The sequence below is a fragment of the Corvus kubaryi genome, unplaced genomic scaffold (assembly GCF_017639235.1).
Source record: "Corvus kubaryi isolate FWS band 111438036 unplaced genomic scaffold, C.kubaryi_AGA036_p1.0 137, whole genome shotgun sequence".
NCBI classification, from domain to species: domain Eukaryota; kingdom Metazoa; phylum Chordata; class Aves; order Passeriformes; family Corvidae; genus Corvus; species Corvus kubaryi.
The window spans coordinates 31343473-31360372 of NW_024580671.1; the positions used below are offsets into that span (position 1 = coordinate 31343473).

At 35.0% G+C, this 16900-nt stretch overlaps 2 protein-coding genes across 4 annotated transcripts in view; one reads left to right on the forward strand and one right to left on the reverse strand.

The window, feature by feature from the left end:
• The window catches only part of CCDC146 (coiled-coil domain containing 146), a 69679-nt gene that overhangs the window by 7062 nt on the left and 45717 nt on the right, over positions 1 to 16900 (forward strand). The window lies entirely within an intron of this gene.
• On the reverse strand, positions 6740 to 13248 carry FGL2 (fibrinogen like 2). The gene is made up of 2 exons (XM_042018434.1): positions 12555 to 13248; positions 6740 to 9822 (listed from the first exon to the last, which is right to left on the reverse strand). Exons 1-2 carry the CDS (start codon positions 13165 to 13167, stop codon positions 9116 to 9118), a joined length of 1320 nt encoding a protein of 439 aa, XP_041874368.1. The 5' UTR covers positions 13168 to 13248; the 3' UTR covers positions 6740 to 9115.

Below are 16900 nucleotides of genomic sequence, written 5' to 3' on the forward strand. Positions count from 1 at the left end.
CTCTACAGATATTTATTTAATTTGTTCTTTAAATCTTTAGCTAATGGAGATAGCTCTTTGGGTATGCTTTTCCAGAATGTCGTCATTGCCAGAGTTTTATAAAAAGTTTTCCCTATATCCCAGTTTAAGTTTCCTTTGTAGTGAGTAATGCACTTCCCACATTTTAAATGGAGACCAGCCAATTTCTGCCCTTTTTATAATAAAAATGTACATCTCTCTTGTATCCTTACCAGGATTTGTTCATATTTCATGTTTTTCTCAAAGTTCTTACCTAAAGTTGCTTTACCTTGGCCTGTTTCCATCTTGGATCTGTCAGATCAGTTTGCTAGCCCAGCTCTTACTCTCTGCCTACAACCTAAAGTCAGGAAAAAGGACAGGGCAAGAATTTGGAGTGAAGGGGAAAATAGGACTGGCCCTTTCCTATCCTGCTATTAGATCATACTGAACATAGCATGAAGCTGCTGCTTTCAGTCCAATGCCAGTGTATGGGGAGCCCGCAGCTTCCAGTATTGTTGCAGCACAAACCCCCTTTCTCAGTCCAAGGCAGCGGCGAAAGTGCCCCCACACCCCTTCTAAAATGTATTCTGCATTTCAACTTTGTTTTCCTTATTTTTAACCATGGTGAAAACTTATTTTTCTAGATTTATTCTAGAAAATTATTAGATCATTTGCCTGATTTTTTTTCTCAAAAAAAAGTCTTTCCAAAGTGGTTATTCTGCATATCAAATTTAAGGCTAAATTGTTTAATACTGATGACACTGTAAACCATTAATGGCAAATACAGGGTAACCTTAGTATTTAGAGCTGTTCCCAACTCAGGAGAAAACATGCTGTGGAAAACCAAAGTAAGCAATTTGCATAATATTTCATAAATGAGGTCTTCCTGTGATTTTGTCATTTTCTAGAAGGGCACTATGGCTCGTTTATTTTACCATAATTTTTAACAGTTTGCACTTTTACTTTATGGGTGAGTTTGGCTTTTCATCACTTATTTACGTTTCTTCTCTTCCACTGACGTATTTGTTTTCTTTTGTTGAACTTTATACATAATTCAGGGATAAATATATGACTTCAGTCACCATAGAGGTTGTTGCATTGATGCTGACTTCAACTTCTTGGAATCGCTTTCAGGATTTTTCCACAGAAGCAGAATTGTATCATATTATCTCAGTTTCACTGACCGGTCATTTATGCCTGCACAGCATGTACTTATCAGAAGGGACATCTTTTGTTATTATAGGATTTCTTTAAAAACAGATATATGCCCTCTTCCAGTCAAGCCAGTCTCATTTTTCTCATGTAAGCAAGCAGCAGGTACTCAAACATACAAAGAGCAAGAAGTCAAACATGCAAACTCTCTCTCCTTTATTTTTAATAAAACATAGTAACATTATTTAGCTTTGTGGGTTAGGTAGAAATACTAAAAACTTGACAAAGTTTGAACAAAAGCCGCCCACTACGTCATGACTTCTTTTCACCAAGTGTTTTTATTTTTTACCAAGTTGACATTGTCCTGCTCTGTTGAGTACTGCCATACATTCACAAAATGAACTTTCCACTTCTTTTAGCCTTTGTTGTTGTGTCCTTGAAATAAAGATCTTTGCTCTAACACTTCTAATTTAGTTTCTTGACTTGTGAATCTTTCCTCATACCCTGTTTTCTTCTAGTGTTGGAAATAAATCAATCTGCATAATGTTAATGACTTTCGTGAAAAACTACATAATCTAGTACCTGTGAGATGAAATAAATATATTACTTGAATAAATGCTACATTAAGATGCAATAAATCATGCTGGTTTTATTTTGATTTTAGTATATTACAGGCCATGTATATGTAATCTTATTCTTAAAAGGCAGCAAAAAATGTATTGAATTTTGTCATACGTGTACATTGTCTAAATTTAAAGAGCCATAATTTTATTAAATGGATATTTTGTAGTAGTTAGCTTCAACAAAATTATCTAAATTTGTATTCACCCTTTGCTGCAAATTTATAATTTTTTTTGCAGCAGATGGTAATATAATACACTTAACCTCTCCCTTTATCCTTACATCATTCTTGCTACAACAATACTATTACTGCAAAAGCAGCAGAGAACAAACTGAAATTGTCATTTGAATAGAAAAAGCAACAAAACATGACATGAAACTGGATTAAATGCTCAAAATGACAAGATTATGCAGAATGAAAATTGAAAAAGACCAATTTATGAATTGCCTCCTGCCCCTTCTATTCATTTTTGTTCCCATAATTTTTGCTCTTCACCAGATTGCACAGCAACATTTTTTCCCCACTGGCCACTCAAGCTGTGTTTTACTTTCCTCCACCTGATCCAGTTTTAATGGGAACATAAATAAATAAAGCATCATTTGTCATAATGGTGTTGTTGATGTTTAGTTTGTAATCTATTACAGTTTTCAAATCCTCTTCTGTTGCTTAATTTTTGTTTTGTTGCCCAAATCCCAATCCCAGATGTAAAAAAAGACCCCTACTCTATGCATCTTCCCAGTCTGAAAGTGAATCAAACAAAAAAACCCTGAAGAGAAATCAAATGGTGAGTATCTTCTCCCAGTTTGAGGTCTTTTTACTTAAGACAATGTCTTGTGCTTTTTCTTTCTCTTCCTTTTGTTGACATGTTCTTAGGCTAGAAAGATAGTTCAGTCAAATGTATACATCCATTTTTAAAACCATACCAGAAAAATGATTCTGCAACATTTATCTTGCATGTCTTTGCAGTGGATGCTCTGAGGCAGCTATTAAGTCTGCAGAGCAGTGTACTTGTGAATGAAAAGTGCTTTACTATTTACCAGATCCAGTGAGCGGATACCTTGTTTGGAAGGTACCACAATAATCCCTTTCTGCTAACAAACATCATCCATTTATTTGCTAAATCTAAACCTGCAAAAGAATAAACTCCTTTGCAAGACTTTCCTGACTGGTCTATTGCAAATTGTTACATTCTGTATCCTGTAAAATGGTCAGTGCCCCCTATGTGATACCAGCACCAAATCTTTCATTTGTGCTGCTTTTTTTGATGGAAATTGTCGCTATCATGCCACATTTCTTCATCACTGAAGTCCAGGTGTCCTATTGCCATCAGGAAGCAGAAAGAACCTTTCATGAATATTTTTCATTACTATTTTGAAACTCAGAGTCTTTCTGAGATTAGTGAATTTATACTCCTGGCTGCCAAAAGTGGTTGAACTGCTAATAAAAATGCTAACCAAAATCTTGATTCTAGTGGAAACACAGAGAAAAATCTCCATGTTTACCAAAAATCAACAAAGACTTCTCAAGCAAAATTCGTTTCTGATTATCTGATCCTGATTCATGTCTATCTGCTATCTGGAAGAGCTTTAAAGTCATAGAACAGTGTATATGTTCAGTGTTTGAATGTTGTTTAAGGAGAGAAAGGTACTTCCCATTTTTCTCTTTTTTCTCATCTGTGCTGCAGGAAAGAAGAGGAAGTCACATAAAGGTTGGCTACAGCTTTCAAATATAAATACTAGGAATCAATATTTCATATAGTTCTTCAGTGTTGTAATGACATCTAAACACCATTCTAGAAATTACAGTTGTTTCCAATTTCTTTTGCTAACAAACTGGTTTTTAATTCTCTCCTAACTTAGGTTACATGGTGTTTCTAAACAACTTTCCTTTAAATTTTTTTTTATTTATCCTTAAATGAAAAGTTTCCTAGAAAAACTGCCTTGGTAGATTAGGATTTTTTTTTTTTTTTTTTAATCACCATTTTCATTTCTGTCTCCCTACACATACTGTAATGTGCTTTCTGCTATTACAAAGTATGATCATCACTGTATTTTTGCATGGTGACTATAACAGTGCATAATTTGTTTTAGTACTCACCAAATATGTGTGTCCTCTATCAAAGATATAAAAATCTTGACACAGCTTTGAATGTTGAATGCGAACAACAGTTTTAAGCTGATCCTGGCACACTCCACACTACAAGCTTCAAAGGCTCCTGGCCCAACAAAAAAGCATATAAATATGTTGACACAGACAGCTAAGATACTGTCTCCACCTCCACGCACAGGAATCTGACTGCTAATTAAATAAATCTTTTTTGATTGTGTTAGTGTGGTCACTTGGAAAGTCAGCTAGGAATGAAAATGTGTTCGTAAGCTAGAGTATGGTTTTTTGCACCAGCCTTCAGCAAGTAGGAAATAGTTTGTATTGTGAATGTTAAAGCAAGTGGTTGTTGCCAAAGGAAAGTTGATTGTTCTTAAAAAAGCTGTAGAGGAGTTGGGCAAATGTACAGGTGCCTTCAAACAGCAGGAATGGGAACAGAGCTGGTGTAACATGCTCGTTCTACGGAGAGGTTCTTTTTACCACTAGCAGGTGACATTGTGAGGAAACAAGGCCAGGAAGTGGTTGGGTGTGTTTGAACTATCACAAAGCAGGTGGTATTTCTGTTCATTTCTGAAAAGGCTGTTTGAAAGTATTTATGATGTCTTGTTTTTCTGCGCTGTTATAAAGTCAAGTGTGCAGATTTCATACCATACAGAGGAGCTAGAGCTCTCTAAGGCTGTGAGACTAGTGAAAGGAATAACCTTTAATTGTAACATCTTGCATTTTGGCCTTTTCTGAGCCCTTTCTGAAACTCATGAGACTTGACAAGACAAGTAGATTGCTGTATTGTTTTCCAAAGCTATCTCCCTCTTCCTGTTTTCTCACCTAAAATATGTATTTGAGACAAGGCAAATCTGTACTAAAATTGGGTCTACCAGCCATGTGATGAGGAAGCCAGAGAAATGTTAACCAATCTTACATTCAATAAAAACATTAGAGGTGGAGAATCATCTGTTACACACGAGGTTACTTTAAATGTTAAAAAGGGGATTCCTGGTATTCAAAGCTCCTGGGTCCAAACACTCCTGAATAAACAGAGCCTTAGAGATCTGCATGAGAAAGAATCCTTGTATTTCGATTTAGCATATGGAGGTTAAACTTTGGAGGGAAGCGGAGAGGCTTTTGTACTCTGTCTGAAGAAAGGCATGAGAATTTCTGTTTCTCAAAGTGGATCCTGCTTCTCCATAAAAATTATTCACTCCATGTAATTGCTTAAAAGTGTGTAAAGCCTACTATTGTTTTGTACTGTGTAATTTTAAATGAGGGCATACTATTCCCGCTGAAATGCAATCTTAATTAAACTTACAGTTCATCTTGATTATATGAACATAATCAGTTAATTTTGGTTATTTTTCCCATTATTATTTTCCAAATGGATTACTCTTTTACTGGGATCAGAAAAAACTGATGAATGAGGACTTAAAAAATAATATTGCTTTCATAATTTCCATGTTCTCATGACTTGTGTGAGGGTTAGATTTAACATACCATCTTAAAACATTGTTTTCTGTTTCTGGTTACCATTGAGGGTGACAGCCAAATTAACTTCTGGCAGAAGAGCTATAGCTCCATAAAAGTTTAATTAAAGCAGTGAATGAAAGAGATCGATTTAGTATGTGGAATGTTTGCATTTAGCAGGACCTAGCCATTTTTCTTTAAAACTTATGTCAATGTCTTCAGGCCTATATGTACTATTTTCTCTTTCTTTCCTGAAAGAAAACGACCACACACAGAAAAAATCTGAAACTATATTGAATGTATTTAAATCTTCTTTCTTTGTAGGCCATTATTTAATTGTTTTCTCTCTCTCTCTTTTTTTTTTTTTTTTTTCTCTATGAAAATTCAAAGTCGCATACTTCCTGCTTTGGTTTTTCCATGACATGTAAATCATAGAAGCTAAGTAAACTTGGCACTTTTGTTTGATTTTGGTTTAATTTGTCAACAGGGGTCTGGGTAGGGATTGGCAACCATCTTAAGTTATTTTTCAAATAAACACGTAAAAGTAAGGGGTTTTCTCACCAATTTATCAAGCTACCTGTTGTTCTCAACTCACTTTAAGTTTGACTGCAGTCTTTCCCAATAAACACCATTAAGGAAACAGGTATTTGCATTAAAAAGGGAAGGAAAAAGCACCAGTGCTTTCAAACCTTCTTTTCCTTTCTTCTCTGGTTTGTTTGGGGTTTTTTTCTGGTTTTAGTTTGGTTTTGTTTAAGCGATGCATAGAAAGCCAAGACATGACAGTCTGCTTGGCTGATCACATTGAACAGATGGGCTTGTGTCTTTATATTTTGGAAACAAGCCATAGGAATTTTGCTAGGAAACCCACTGTTAGTAATTTTTTCCACTAAAATTCACAATTTAAATATTAGTAAGATTAAAACCACAAGTGTTTTCATATGATAATTAGTGTTACATAGATGTTTTCCATAGATTGAAAGACATGTTTTGAATTATTAAGCCTTAGGCAGAAATCAAGGGCTTTTTCTCTGTATAAAAAAATTGTATAATTTAATTTGGGGTGGTATTTGTATTCATGTGCTTTGATGACTCTTCTATGTGATCTAAAAGGTCAAAACATCGGTTTGCTTCTCCTCTTTCATGTTAAAGATAAAGGTTGTGTAGACTCTTGATTGGGCAATTACTTTTTTCTCTTCCAAAATATGAATAGTTTCAAAAAAATGTCTGAGATTTCAGCCCTTGGTATTATCTGGCAATTAAAGGGTCACAAAACAGATCTCTAAGGAACTGTCAATACATGTCACATAGTCATCTGTGTTGGTTATTGGTGTTTTCTTACTGCTTCAATAAAATTACTTATGAGAATTTTTTTATAGTCCTCATATACATCTATTACAGTAGTACAGCTTTAACAGTGTGACATAATTTTATTACACCAAGAAAAAACAAAAATAATGTTTGCAACAAGTAGATGAAGTTACACTTTGTAAAACTAGTACACATTGACAGAGATTCAGCTACAACAGTTCCAGACAGGTAATAATCAGATTTCTGTAACAGCATTACACTTTCTTTTTCTTTTTTTTTTCACTTTCTGTTTTTAAAGACATGAGACAAAGCTTCTGTAGGTGATTTTCCTATTCTGTTAAAATTCCTGTGTTTTACCAAGTTTCCTTTAAGCAAGATTTTAAAAGGACGGTTTCTTTTCTAACAACTTAGCAGTAAAAAGACATTTTCAAGTAGAAGCTTGTAGATACTGTAAATCATACTTAGCTAGTTATCATATAATGAATAGGAGCAAATTGTGCATTTCATGCAAAATGATTAATTATAATCATATGCAATTAGATATTTGCTCTTCTAACCAATACTTGATAAGTTGCTTTTTTTGTTTTGTTTAGACAACTATTTTTTATCCCAAAATAAATATTCTATTGCTTCAAAACATACTCTCAAGGAAAGATGATACATCTTGCAATTAAAAGTTTTCATTGCTCTTTAAAATTGAAATATAATAAACCAAATTACACTTGAATTATCCTTCAAAGTATTTACTTCTTTAAAATATATATTAGTATTTTACAATTTAGCAATTGCCAGTGTTTTTTGTTTGCATAACTTATAACTCTAATAGTTTTTTATAATCTTAAAAAAACAGTAGAGATCATATTTTTAAAGTATTAGGTCAGATGTATACTTATATTCTTTTTTTATGTCTCTTTTAATCAAAAAGGCTATGCCAGCAATGACCACACTTTACTTGATAAAGAAATAGAGTCTTAGTGTAGTTTTTCTGCATCTCAGGATTGGTATAAGCAAGACAGTAGAATAGCCTCTTGCTAAGATAAATTGTGTCTCCACTCAGTGTTGGTCACTGTCTATAGAGACATGGCACGGATATCTGCAGTCAAACTTGTGCTCACTATCTACAAAGTCAGAGTTAATAACAGTATCTCTAATTTGAGCTTCCTGAACTATTTGAAAATTAGATTTTTTTATTTGTTATATTTAGAAAAAAATCTTTCATCATATATTCTCTTTTTTTGCTTCGAATTGACAGTAGATTTTTATGTTTCTGTGACTACGAAACATGTAGTCTAAAAATGGGGAGAACAGTCTTTTCTTATGTCACAAAACATTTGTAATTTTTTTTTTAATTTTAGGGTCCAATGATACCTAGATTGAGAAATATTTAAATGAGAGCTTGACTCTCTACAAGAGCATCTTGTAATATTTGACTTACCTAAAGGATTCAGGAGAAAGCAAAATGGCACTGGAAACTCTTTGTATGTATTTAGAGGCATTAAAGCAAAGAATATGGATTCTTATTGATGTCTTCCTCCTACCTGTCTACCTGCCTCTATAAATGTGCAATAATCTACATAATGGCTCCTTTCTCCTACAAATGACAAATAGGACCTTGAGCTTGAATGGAGGAACCAAAAAGAGCAAGAATGTTGTTCATTACATGCTCTCTCCATGTGTAGATGTGACACTTCAGGACATGGCTTAGTGTGGACTTGGCAGTTCCGTGTTAAAACTTGTACTCAGTGATCTTAAAGGTCTTTTCCAAACTAAATGATTCTATGATTTTATAATTAGTTCCTCTGCTTTTATTCAATTCTTCCACCAACTTGTTTGAAAAATCTTTGATAAAGGGAAGAAATTTGAGGAATCATCTTCATTTTCTGTTTTTTTCAAGGCCTTGTTTGGTGTCTTTGGGCAAACCGTGTGGCCCTCTGTTTTCTAGTTCTTTAAAAAGAATGATTTTTATTAATTTTCCTAAGTGATATTGATATTGCTATGGTATAACTTGGAAGTTGTGAAGGATAGATGATAGAAAAGGCTGTTTTAGAGAGACTAGTTGTTTTTTTTTAAAGTGTTGACAAATTTATATTAGTTACACCTCTGAATTATTTCCAGGTTAAAATGTAGGAGTCATTCAGACACAATTTGTGGAAGACCATATAAATGTTTTAGATCATGAAATGTGGTATATCACAGTCAGTAGAAGCACCAAAAGCAATGTTTAGAATATTTACATAACGAAACCAAGACTTGACTGGTGTTAAGTCTTAGTGATAACTATTCATGTTCTTTAATGCTGGTTTTAATACATTATATGGGTCAAATGGTCTCTAAAAAATTATGTGGAAGTATGTTGTTTTGTCTAGAACAATGTTTTGCCAAACATTACTGAATACTTGATTTCTGAGTATAATACTGAGTAGGTATGATTTTGAGTGCAATCCAATGCAAACTAGTTAAGACAAATGTGTAGAATTACTGCACAAAACTTTTGGGTCTGATCATGATCTTTACTGATTTAAAGGGTTGCCTATATCCAGTGGGAATATCATCAGAAATACCATGCCATGTACCCCAGAAAATGCCATTGCGAACACCTTTGTATTTCTTGTGGTAGTACTTGCCATTGAGATTGGCTGACAAGCAGGCGTCAAACCACCAGCCAGAGCTGTAGTACGCCCCACAGTTCCCCGAGGGATACCTGTCATTGTCCTTGTCTGGGGTCGTAAAGAACTTTTGGTCGTGGTTGTAGTGCCTGCTGTAGTGGAGGGCATCTCCTGCAGTGCCGCTGTAGCCGTGGACACTTAGACGGTACTTGAGGTACTCGTTGGCCACGTAGAAGTGGTCGTATTTTGCATACTCTCTGATTCCATTGAAATCTTCAAGATCGATTCTCAGTTGCATTTCCTGGCTCCTTGTCAGGAGATGAATTTTGTCATTGCCTAGCCAAAACTCCCTGCTGAGGTTTCCAAAGCCATGTTTGTAGTCATTCCAGGTTCTGTTGAAGTTAGTGCTGCCATCCTGACGTCGTTGCAACACTGTCCAGCCGCCTCCTTGTGTTTGCATGTCACAGTAAACTTCAAAGCTCTCGTTTCTGGGGTCAGGGCTAATCCTGTAGATTCCATTACTCCTTCTCCCTGCTGTGTAATGGTCAGCACAGTCTCTCTGCATTATTTGTATAACTGGTGAAAGAACAGGTAGTGTTAGAATAAACATAATTTCAATTTAAAAATACAGAAAAAATTTACCCACACTGATGTGGCATACAGAACTTGCATTGGAGAGACTTTTACTTTGGAAATAGTGTTGCAGCAATTTCAGTTCCAAGGCAAACACGTTTTCCATCGGATTTACTTTATAACAGATGCCACGTAGGATCTCTGCATCAGATAGCTGTCCAAAAAACCCCATCTAAACTACCTTTTTTCATCAAAATGCCTAATATAAGGGCATTTTGATTGTTTGCTTTCCATTTTCTCATTTTCTCTACTCTATCCTTTCATTATCTCATGTAAATTCTGATTTCTGAAATAATATTTTCCATATTAGAATTTTCCATATTACAAATATAGACTGATTTCTTCAGTCCATATTTCTAATGCTTTGTGTTTGCACACTTGCTGCTTTTTGTATTTAAATGTTTAGCTTCACACCCTGTCTATAATTTATAGCTCCATCTGGCAATATGTTAGAGGAAGAACTTTGTCTGTGTGGGAATGATGTTAACCTGGCTATTGTTAAGCTAATGTTATTTGATAGAGAATGTAACATCATTAGGAATGCTTTTTGTGTTAATGTGGACTGTACTTTAGGAAGCAGGAAAAAAGTAATAAAATTGTCACATCTGTTGTGTGATTCCTAGAAAGATGAAGGTGGAAAAGTGATGATGCTTTCCTGTGTATGTGGCATCTCTGGCTTTAGAGAAAGGACGAATGTTAGCATCTACTACTAACGGTACCTTTTTTCCACCAATGGGTGATGTGTTTTACTCAGAAGAAAAATACCCCCCATTTTTTTCTTCAGAGGGAAAATCCATTCTTAAGTGATATGGAGAGCTCTCAGAAGTTCTGTGTTAAGAGTCAAAACCATAATGTTCATTCCCATTGCAGATTTGAATGTATGGGCATGTTCATTTGTTGGTGTCTAGGAAAAATTGTAATTTTTCCTAGAAAATTTAAATTAACTACTTCTTGAAAGTGAGGATTGATCTCAGGCTACAGCAGGGAATAAGATTCAGGACTTCTTGTTTGCCAGAAAACTGGACATTTATGCAACCACAAAGTATATGAGTCAAAGGCTTTAAAGCCAAGTCTAAATTCACAATACATTCTCATTTATTTCACTGAACTTTGTGTAAGATCTTTGGTGGATTAAATTTCAGAGCAGATATTGTCAAAGAATATACATTGACGATAAAATGCTTCTATAATCTAATTCAACTCCTATTTAAATAAAGTTTTACTATACTTTCAGTGGGTGCAGGAATAGCTCCTGGATAGGAAAAAGTTGTAGCTGTTTTCCTTGCTGGCTTTCATAATGGATATATTGCTGCTACAAGTGCTTTTGGCATGTTGCTGTAAAAGAAAAGGAATATCTACATGATCATGTGCTATGAATGCTACTCATTGTTTCAATAAGTGTAAGGAATATCTAAAATTAATTTAGTCTGTTATGAAGTACAGTACTTGAATGTGATTCACTGCCCATTATTAATATAACAAAAAATTACTCATTCTTTTTGTGAATGTTTTGTATCTGAATGAACATAATTGATCTGTAGTGATTTTTATCTGATTTAGCTGATTGCTGATATAGTAAAAGCATTACCTTTATTATTACTTATTTGCTCTTTTCACACTTTCAAGAATTTCAGTTGTACATACACTGTACACTTGCAGATCCTTCTGTTTTCGATATGTGTAGACAGAAGAACAGTTTTATTTTAATCTTGGATGCTAAGCTAGAGACTTAAAGATTGTAATGCAGCCTGATCTTTCTCTGTTTTGTCTCTTGAAGGCTTAATCTTCCTATGTTTGATGTGATAGAATACATTGACAATCTAGGGAACATTTCTTGTTTTCAAGGATTCTTATATGTAAGATAAAAACTTTATGAATTTTAGAAAACCCCTCGATCTTGCCTTAATAACAGTAAACATTAGAAAGAGAGTATTAGTTCTATTCCTTTATTTTAATTAGGAGAATTAAATGGTAAAAGAAAAATTGTTTGTCAGTGATAACACCTGTTTTCTGTTTTATACTGCTCTTATATTAAATAAATGCAAAGGGTTTAGTGTTAAAATGCTGGTACATGTGTTACCCAGTCAAGAAGTGCTGTTAGTAAGCTTTTTTTAGCTGAGCCTTTCAGATGTTTGCTGGGATTATAGGAAAATTATTTTATTATCCATCTGTTAAAAACGAAGCATTTTTCTAGGTTCACTTAATGATTGATGATGTCTTGCACCCCTTTTCAGAGTATCTGCAGTTTTGCAGTGGGAAAAAATAAAAATGCTGTTTTCTAAGGCACACCTAGAGAAAATTTACCCCTTTTCATCCAAGGAGAAAATATGTTTACGTCACTGATGTTTAATGTCTCTAATGAAGGGTATTATGGTGTAAAATAATGTTTCATGTTTACTTATTAAATTGCAAAAAAATTGTCCTTTAAAACTTAATGTTTTGAATCCCTCTAATGAAGTCCAATTCTAGGAAGGACTGAACACCTGCAGCTCTCAGTAACCCTCTAGTGGCTGCTGAAATGTTTTACAGGAGTATAAATAAACACTACAAGAGCAGGTACTTGTGAAGGTAATAACACAGCTATTTGGGTAAAATATATGTTTTAATTGTTTACCTAATACTAGTAAAATGCACAGAAAGTTTATACAAGCAGTAAGAATTAACAGATTACATACCAGGTTTTGCTTGCATTGCTGGACACTTAGAAGAACATTTGTTATCCAGGTTGTTCACAGCAAATGTCAAATTTGCAACTTTGCTGTCAACATAATGTTCCACATTGTTCATATTTATGAGGCTCAGCTTCTCTAAACGACCCTGCAGTGTCTGAATCTGGCTCTTTGCATTTTTTAAGCTGGTTGCCATTCTGTTAACTTTGCTCTGCAGTTCCTTTACTCTGTTATCTTGGCTTTCGGTGTTTTCTGCAGTGTTAGGTAGCAGGAATTCATTACTTCTTTCTCTTTCTTGGTTGTCATCTGCTTGCAGCTTGCAATCTTGGCAGCATTTCTTTAGCTTGTTTACTGATTCTTTAAGGGTCTGTACTTCTTTGAGAGTCTTCTCAAGCAGTTTGAATTCTTTGGGTATCTGGATGGTCATCGGAGGCACATTTATCTGATAAGGGCAATCCTCTCCTTCATCACATTTCCGATTAGTTTTGAGCTTTATAGGACAAGTCTCAGTAACTTTTGCTTCTTTAGCATTCTCTTCCTCTTCTAAAACAACTGCAAAGACATTTGTTAAAGCAAGGAGAGTTAACTTCAGCAGGACTATGTAAATGAGGAGCTTCATCTTCACCGAGAAACTAGCAGTATGAGGAAGTATGCAGAAGTGGAACAACTTTATAAGGGCAGCTTGAAGCCTGTGACTTATCAGACAGCCTACACTGTTCTCAGAAATGGGTGGGAGTGCTTGCATCACGAGTGATTAATAGCAGAGCAAAGTTAGGTAGTGCTTGCAAGAGTACCACATTTCAGTGAGTATTCCTGACTCAGAGCTAGTTTCTGTAAGCAAGATGATGAAATGCATGTTATGCAGTTTAATTTCATTCCTTGTTGTACATGGATTTTCTTTTTTTGGAAAAAAATCACCTAGCTCTTTATTGTAACAGTCTTCTAACATCTATTTCTTAACACTTGAATGGTCTAAAACTTATTTTCTAAAGCAGACCATGATTTTAGCACAGCAGGTGGAGAAAATGAAAACCAGCCCTTTTCTCAGTTTGAAGTTTATCACAACAATAGCTTTACTGACAGTCAGTCCCCTTCTCCGTAAAACTTTTTCAAATTTAATGCATATATTCATATAAATTACTTAAAACTGAAAACATGTTGAAACACACATGGAGTTTTGGTTACAAACATTTTTCAGTACAGAGTCACAAATTCAGGAGGATGAAAAGCACTTTCTTCTTACTATTTCGCCTAGTCCACCTTAAAATAGTTATCTTGAATATTCATAATTTGTATGGCACATCACAGTTAAAATTCACTATTATCTGATATGGGGTACTTCTTATTGAGCCTTTTTAAGTGAAGGTTTCCCCTTTGATGTATGAGATCCTACCTGTTAGACTAATTGTATGGGAAACCAAAGAAAATCCTGATCTTCTGGTTAATGTCCCAAATTCTAAATCTAAAGTGAGGCAGAGGCCTAGGGAAAGAGCTCTCATCAGTTTGAGGTATTGCTCTTCTTTTTATTGTGCCTTATATCAACTTTCAGAGTTAGTTGTGTATTTTACTGCTGATCGTACCAAATGAAATACTTCTAGAGGTGACAATTGCCGTGTACTCCCTCATTCTCATTCCACAGACACCTTTGCCATGTGTGCCTGTGCAGTTTTCATGATCTGTGTCATTTTTCCTGTGCCTCAGAAACAGGCTACGTGGATGTGTCTTTATGCATTCACAGGTCAGTCAAGAGTCAAATAATTTGCATGAGTAAATGGTATTTACACCAGTTCTTGTTAAATTAGTCCAATCTGAACCATTTATTTCCTTAAACCCTATTTGAAATTACTCATAACACAGATTAAACATTAAGCAGACATTAGTCACACATATAATCCACAAGTTTATGTTCTCTCTGATGTTACTAACATTATACACACCACATGCTTATATTGATAGTACGGGGAGGAGGCTTGGTAAAAAAACTTACTTGTCTAACCCGCTGCAAGAATTCCTTCAGATTCCTGCATAGCACAAAAGTTTGGGCACTTTCTTGGGAGATGGGTTTTGAATGGGTTTTTTTTTACCTTCCCCATTTTCTAAAGGAACATCTTTGAAGCTGTGGTGCTTTTAGTTATGTGGCAAAACTGTGTCTCCCCCTTTCAGATCATGATAGCTCCCCAGCAGTGAGGTGAAAGGAACCCCTCACCAGTCAGGTGTAAGATATTGACATCACTCTGGTTTTGTTAAAAATGCATAAAAACTGAAATGTTTGTAAAAGATAAAGTGTATGATTTTAATTTGCAAGTAAAATTTTAAATTTTTTTATTTGATTAACAGGATGCTAATTTTTCATTGTATTAGTCTAAAATCAGGTATTTTCAGAGCCTTCTTCTTGTGTGTGGCTGCTACTGTCAAATGGAGGAAAGCCATACCAGCCTCTTTTGAGAGGGTTTAGAAATAGAATAGAATTCTTAAATCCTTGTTATTTGGGAAGCCACAATCCCCCCACACTGTTGTTTGTTCAGTTTACAATTAACTCTGCTATCTGCTTTTTGACTTTGAACTGGACAAACTGTTCTGTATCTGTAAAATGAATAATAATTATCCTTGATAGATGACATTCTATGATTTGCCTTGAAGTATTTGAATGGATAACAAATATTGTTGTAATTTGTGATTGCTGTGCTGCATTGAAAACCTAAACTATCTTTAGAATATTGTAACATCTAGAAGGGCAGAAATTTCTGCTAATGCTGAATGTAAAAAAAAGGAAGTTCAGATAGTGAGGTGAGGTATCTGAACTTTTCAAACATCACTGTTTGAAAACAAACATCATGTCTTGAGACATCCATTCTTTAGTCCTATATATATCTTCCTTTTGGGATATTTGCTTCCTCCCTTGGATGAGACATCTGTAATATTGAGTTGCTCTATTATCCTCCTGATTTCATTACTGGTCTTATGATCTGCTGCTAAGCTGTCACCAGTCTGCTTGGAGTCCAAAAGATACATTTCTCCACCAGTCTGTATGCTTCCCCTACCTGTGCACTCTTGTAATTGAGTACTGGTCTTTCTTCCTGTTCTGTTAGGGAATGTCCATTCCCAACAACTTGTCACACCTCTCTTCTTTCTTCAGGAACCCAAAATAGTATGACACAGCCTTTTTCACGTTTCATGTCTCTTATCCTTCTGGGAATAAATGAAGCAAACTATCAAATCTGAGATTTTCAGCATTCTTTGCCCTTAGAAAGGACACTGAGTAGTCTTAAGCTGTGAGATGCTGATGCAGTTTAACTAATGGCAGAAATATTGGACCAGATTTAAACTGAGACCTGCAGTTTGTTGATAAACAAAGTTTCTTCCCAGATAGGACTTCTCTAGATCTAGAGTGTTCTGCATAATACAATGACACTGAACCCTGCCATAAATCAAATCCCTCCTGATGAGAGAGAATTTTCTACAAGTCCTTGCAAGGAGTTTCAAAGATAAACCGAGACTTTTCCTTGAGTTTCAATGCTGCTGGATAGTTGTTTATTAAGTCTTATCAGAGGAACAGAGCCACTAGCATGACCCAGGTACAGCATAGAGCACAGGAAGCAGGAGTGGAGGCTCTCTATCAAGATTCACACAGCCTTTTAAAGATAATTTAACCACTAGTTACTAAAAACATATCTTATTTTCACTTTCCTACCAATTATTCAGTAACACGGGCAGGAACTGCAGAATTCTCTATCCAATCATTCCAAACTACTTTTACTGCAGAACATGGAGTAGTAGAAGAAGGAGAAGAAGGTTTAGAGAACAACAACAATCCTCCATTTTGATTTTTTTTACTCTTATCTATTTAGTACAAAGAGAAGCCCAAAATCTCTAAATTTTTCACCCTGTGACAATCTTACATAGTAGTCTATCACCTAATTCACACCACTGTATTTTCTAGTTCTTGTCTGATCATTGGTAATTTTTTCCAAGGTTGGTGGTTAAAACAGTGTTGTTCGGGGGGGTAAGAACCCTTAAAAACAGGCAGAGAAATATTCTTGGCACGCTGCGTTCCTACAGTACTTAAAACTTGAAATTAGTTAAGCAGTCACAAAACCCAAAAGCCAATTTTTTTCAACTGTGAAAGGATCTAACTTAATAACAGCTGATGGCTGTAACTGAGACTTTTCTGCTAAGGTCTTTGCTTTTTACTTAAAGCTCACTTTCTTGTAGCTTTTAATCTCTTCTAGTCTACTTTTTAGGACTGTGGACTGAAGAGATATCTTTATCATATAGACATCTTCCTAAAGGTAAAGAAAATAACTGACAGCTCAAGATACTCTTAAATTCTACTGAAGATTTTAATTCTGTTC

What these genes read in the sequence shown, in the direction of transcription:
- FGL2 (XM_042018434.1), bottom strand. Translation starts at nt 13,167, where the DNA reads ATGAAGCTCCTCATTTACATAGTCCTGCTGAAGTTAACTCTCCTTGCT. An exon ending in AGCAATGCAAGCAAAACCTG is followed by an intron (nt 9,823 to 12,554) that starts GTATGTAATCTG and finishes TTCTTTCACCAG; the next exon opens with TTATACAAATAATGCAGAGA.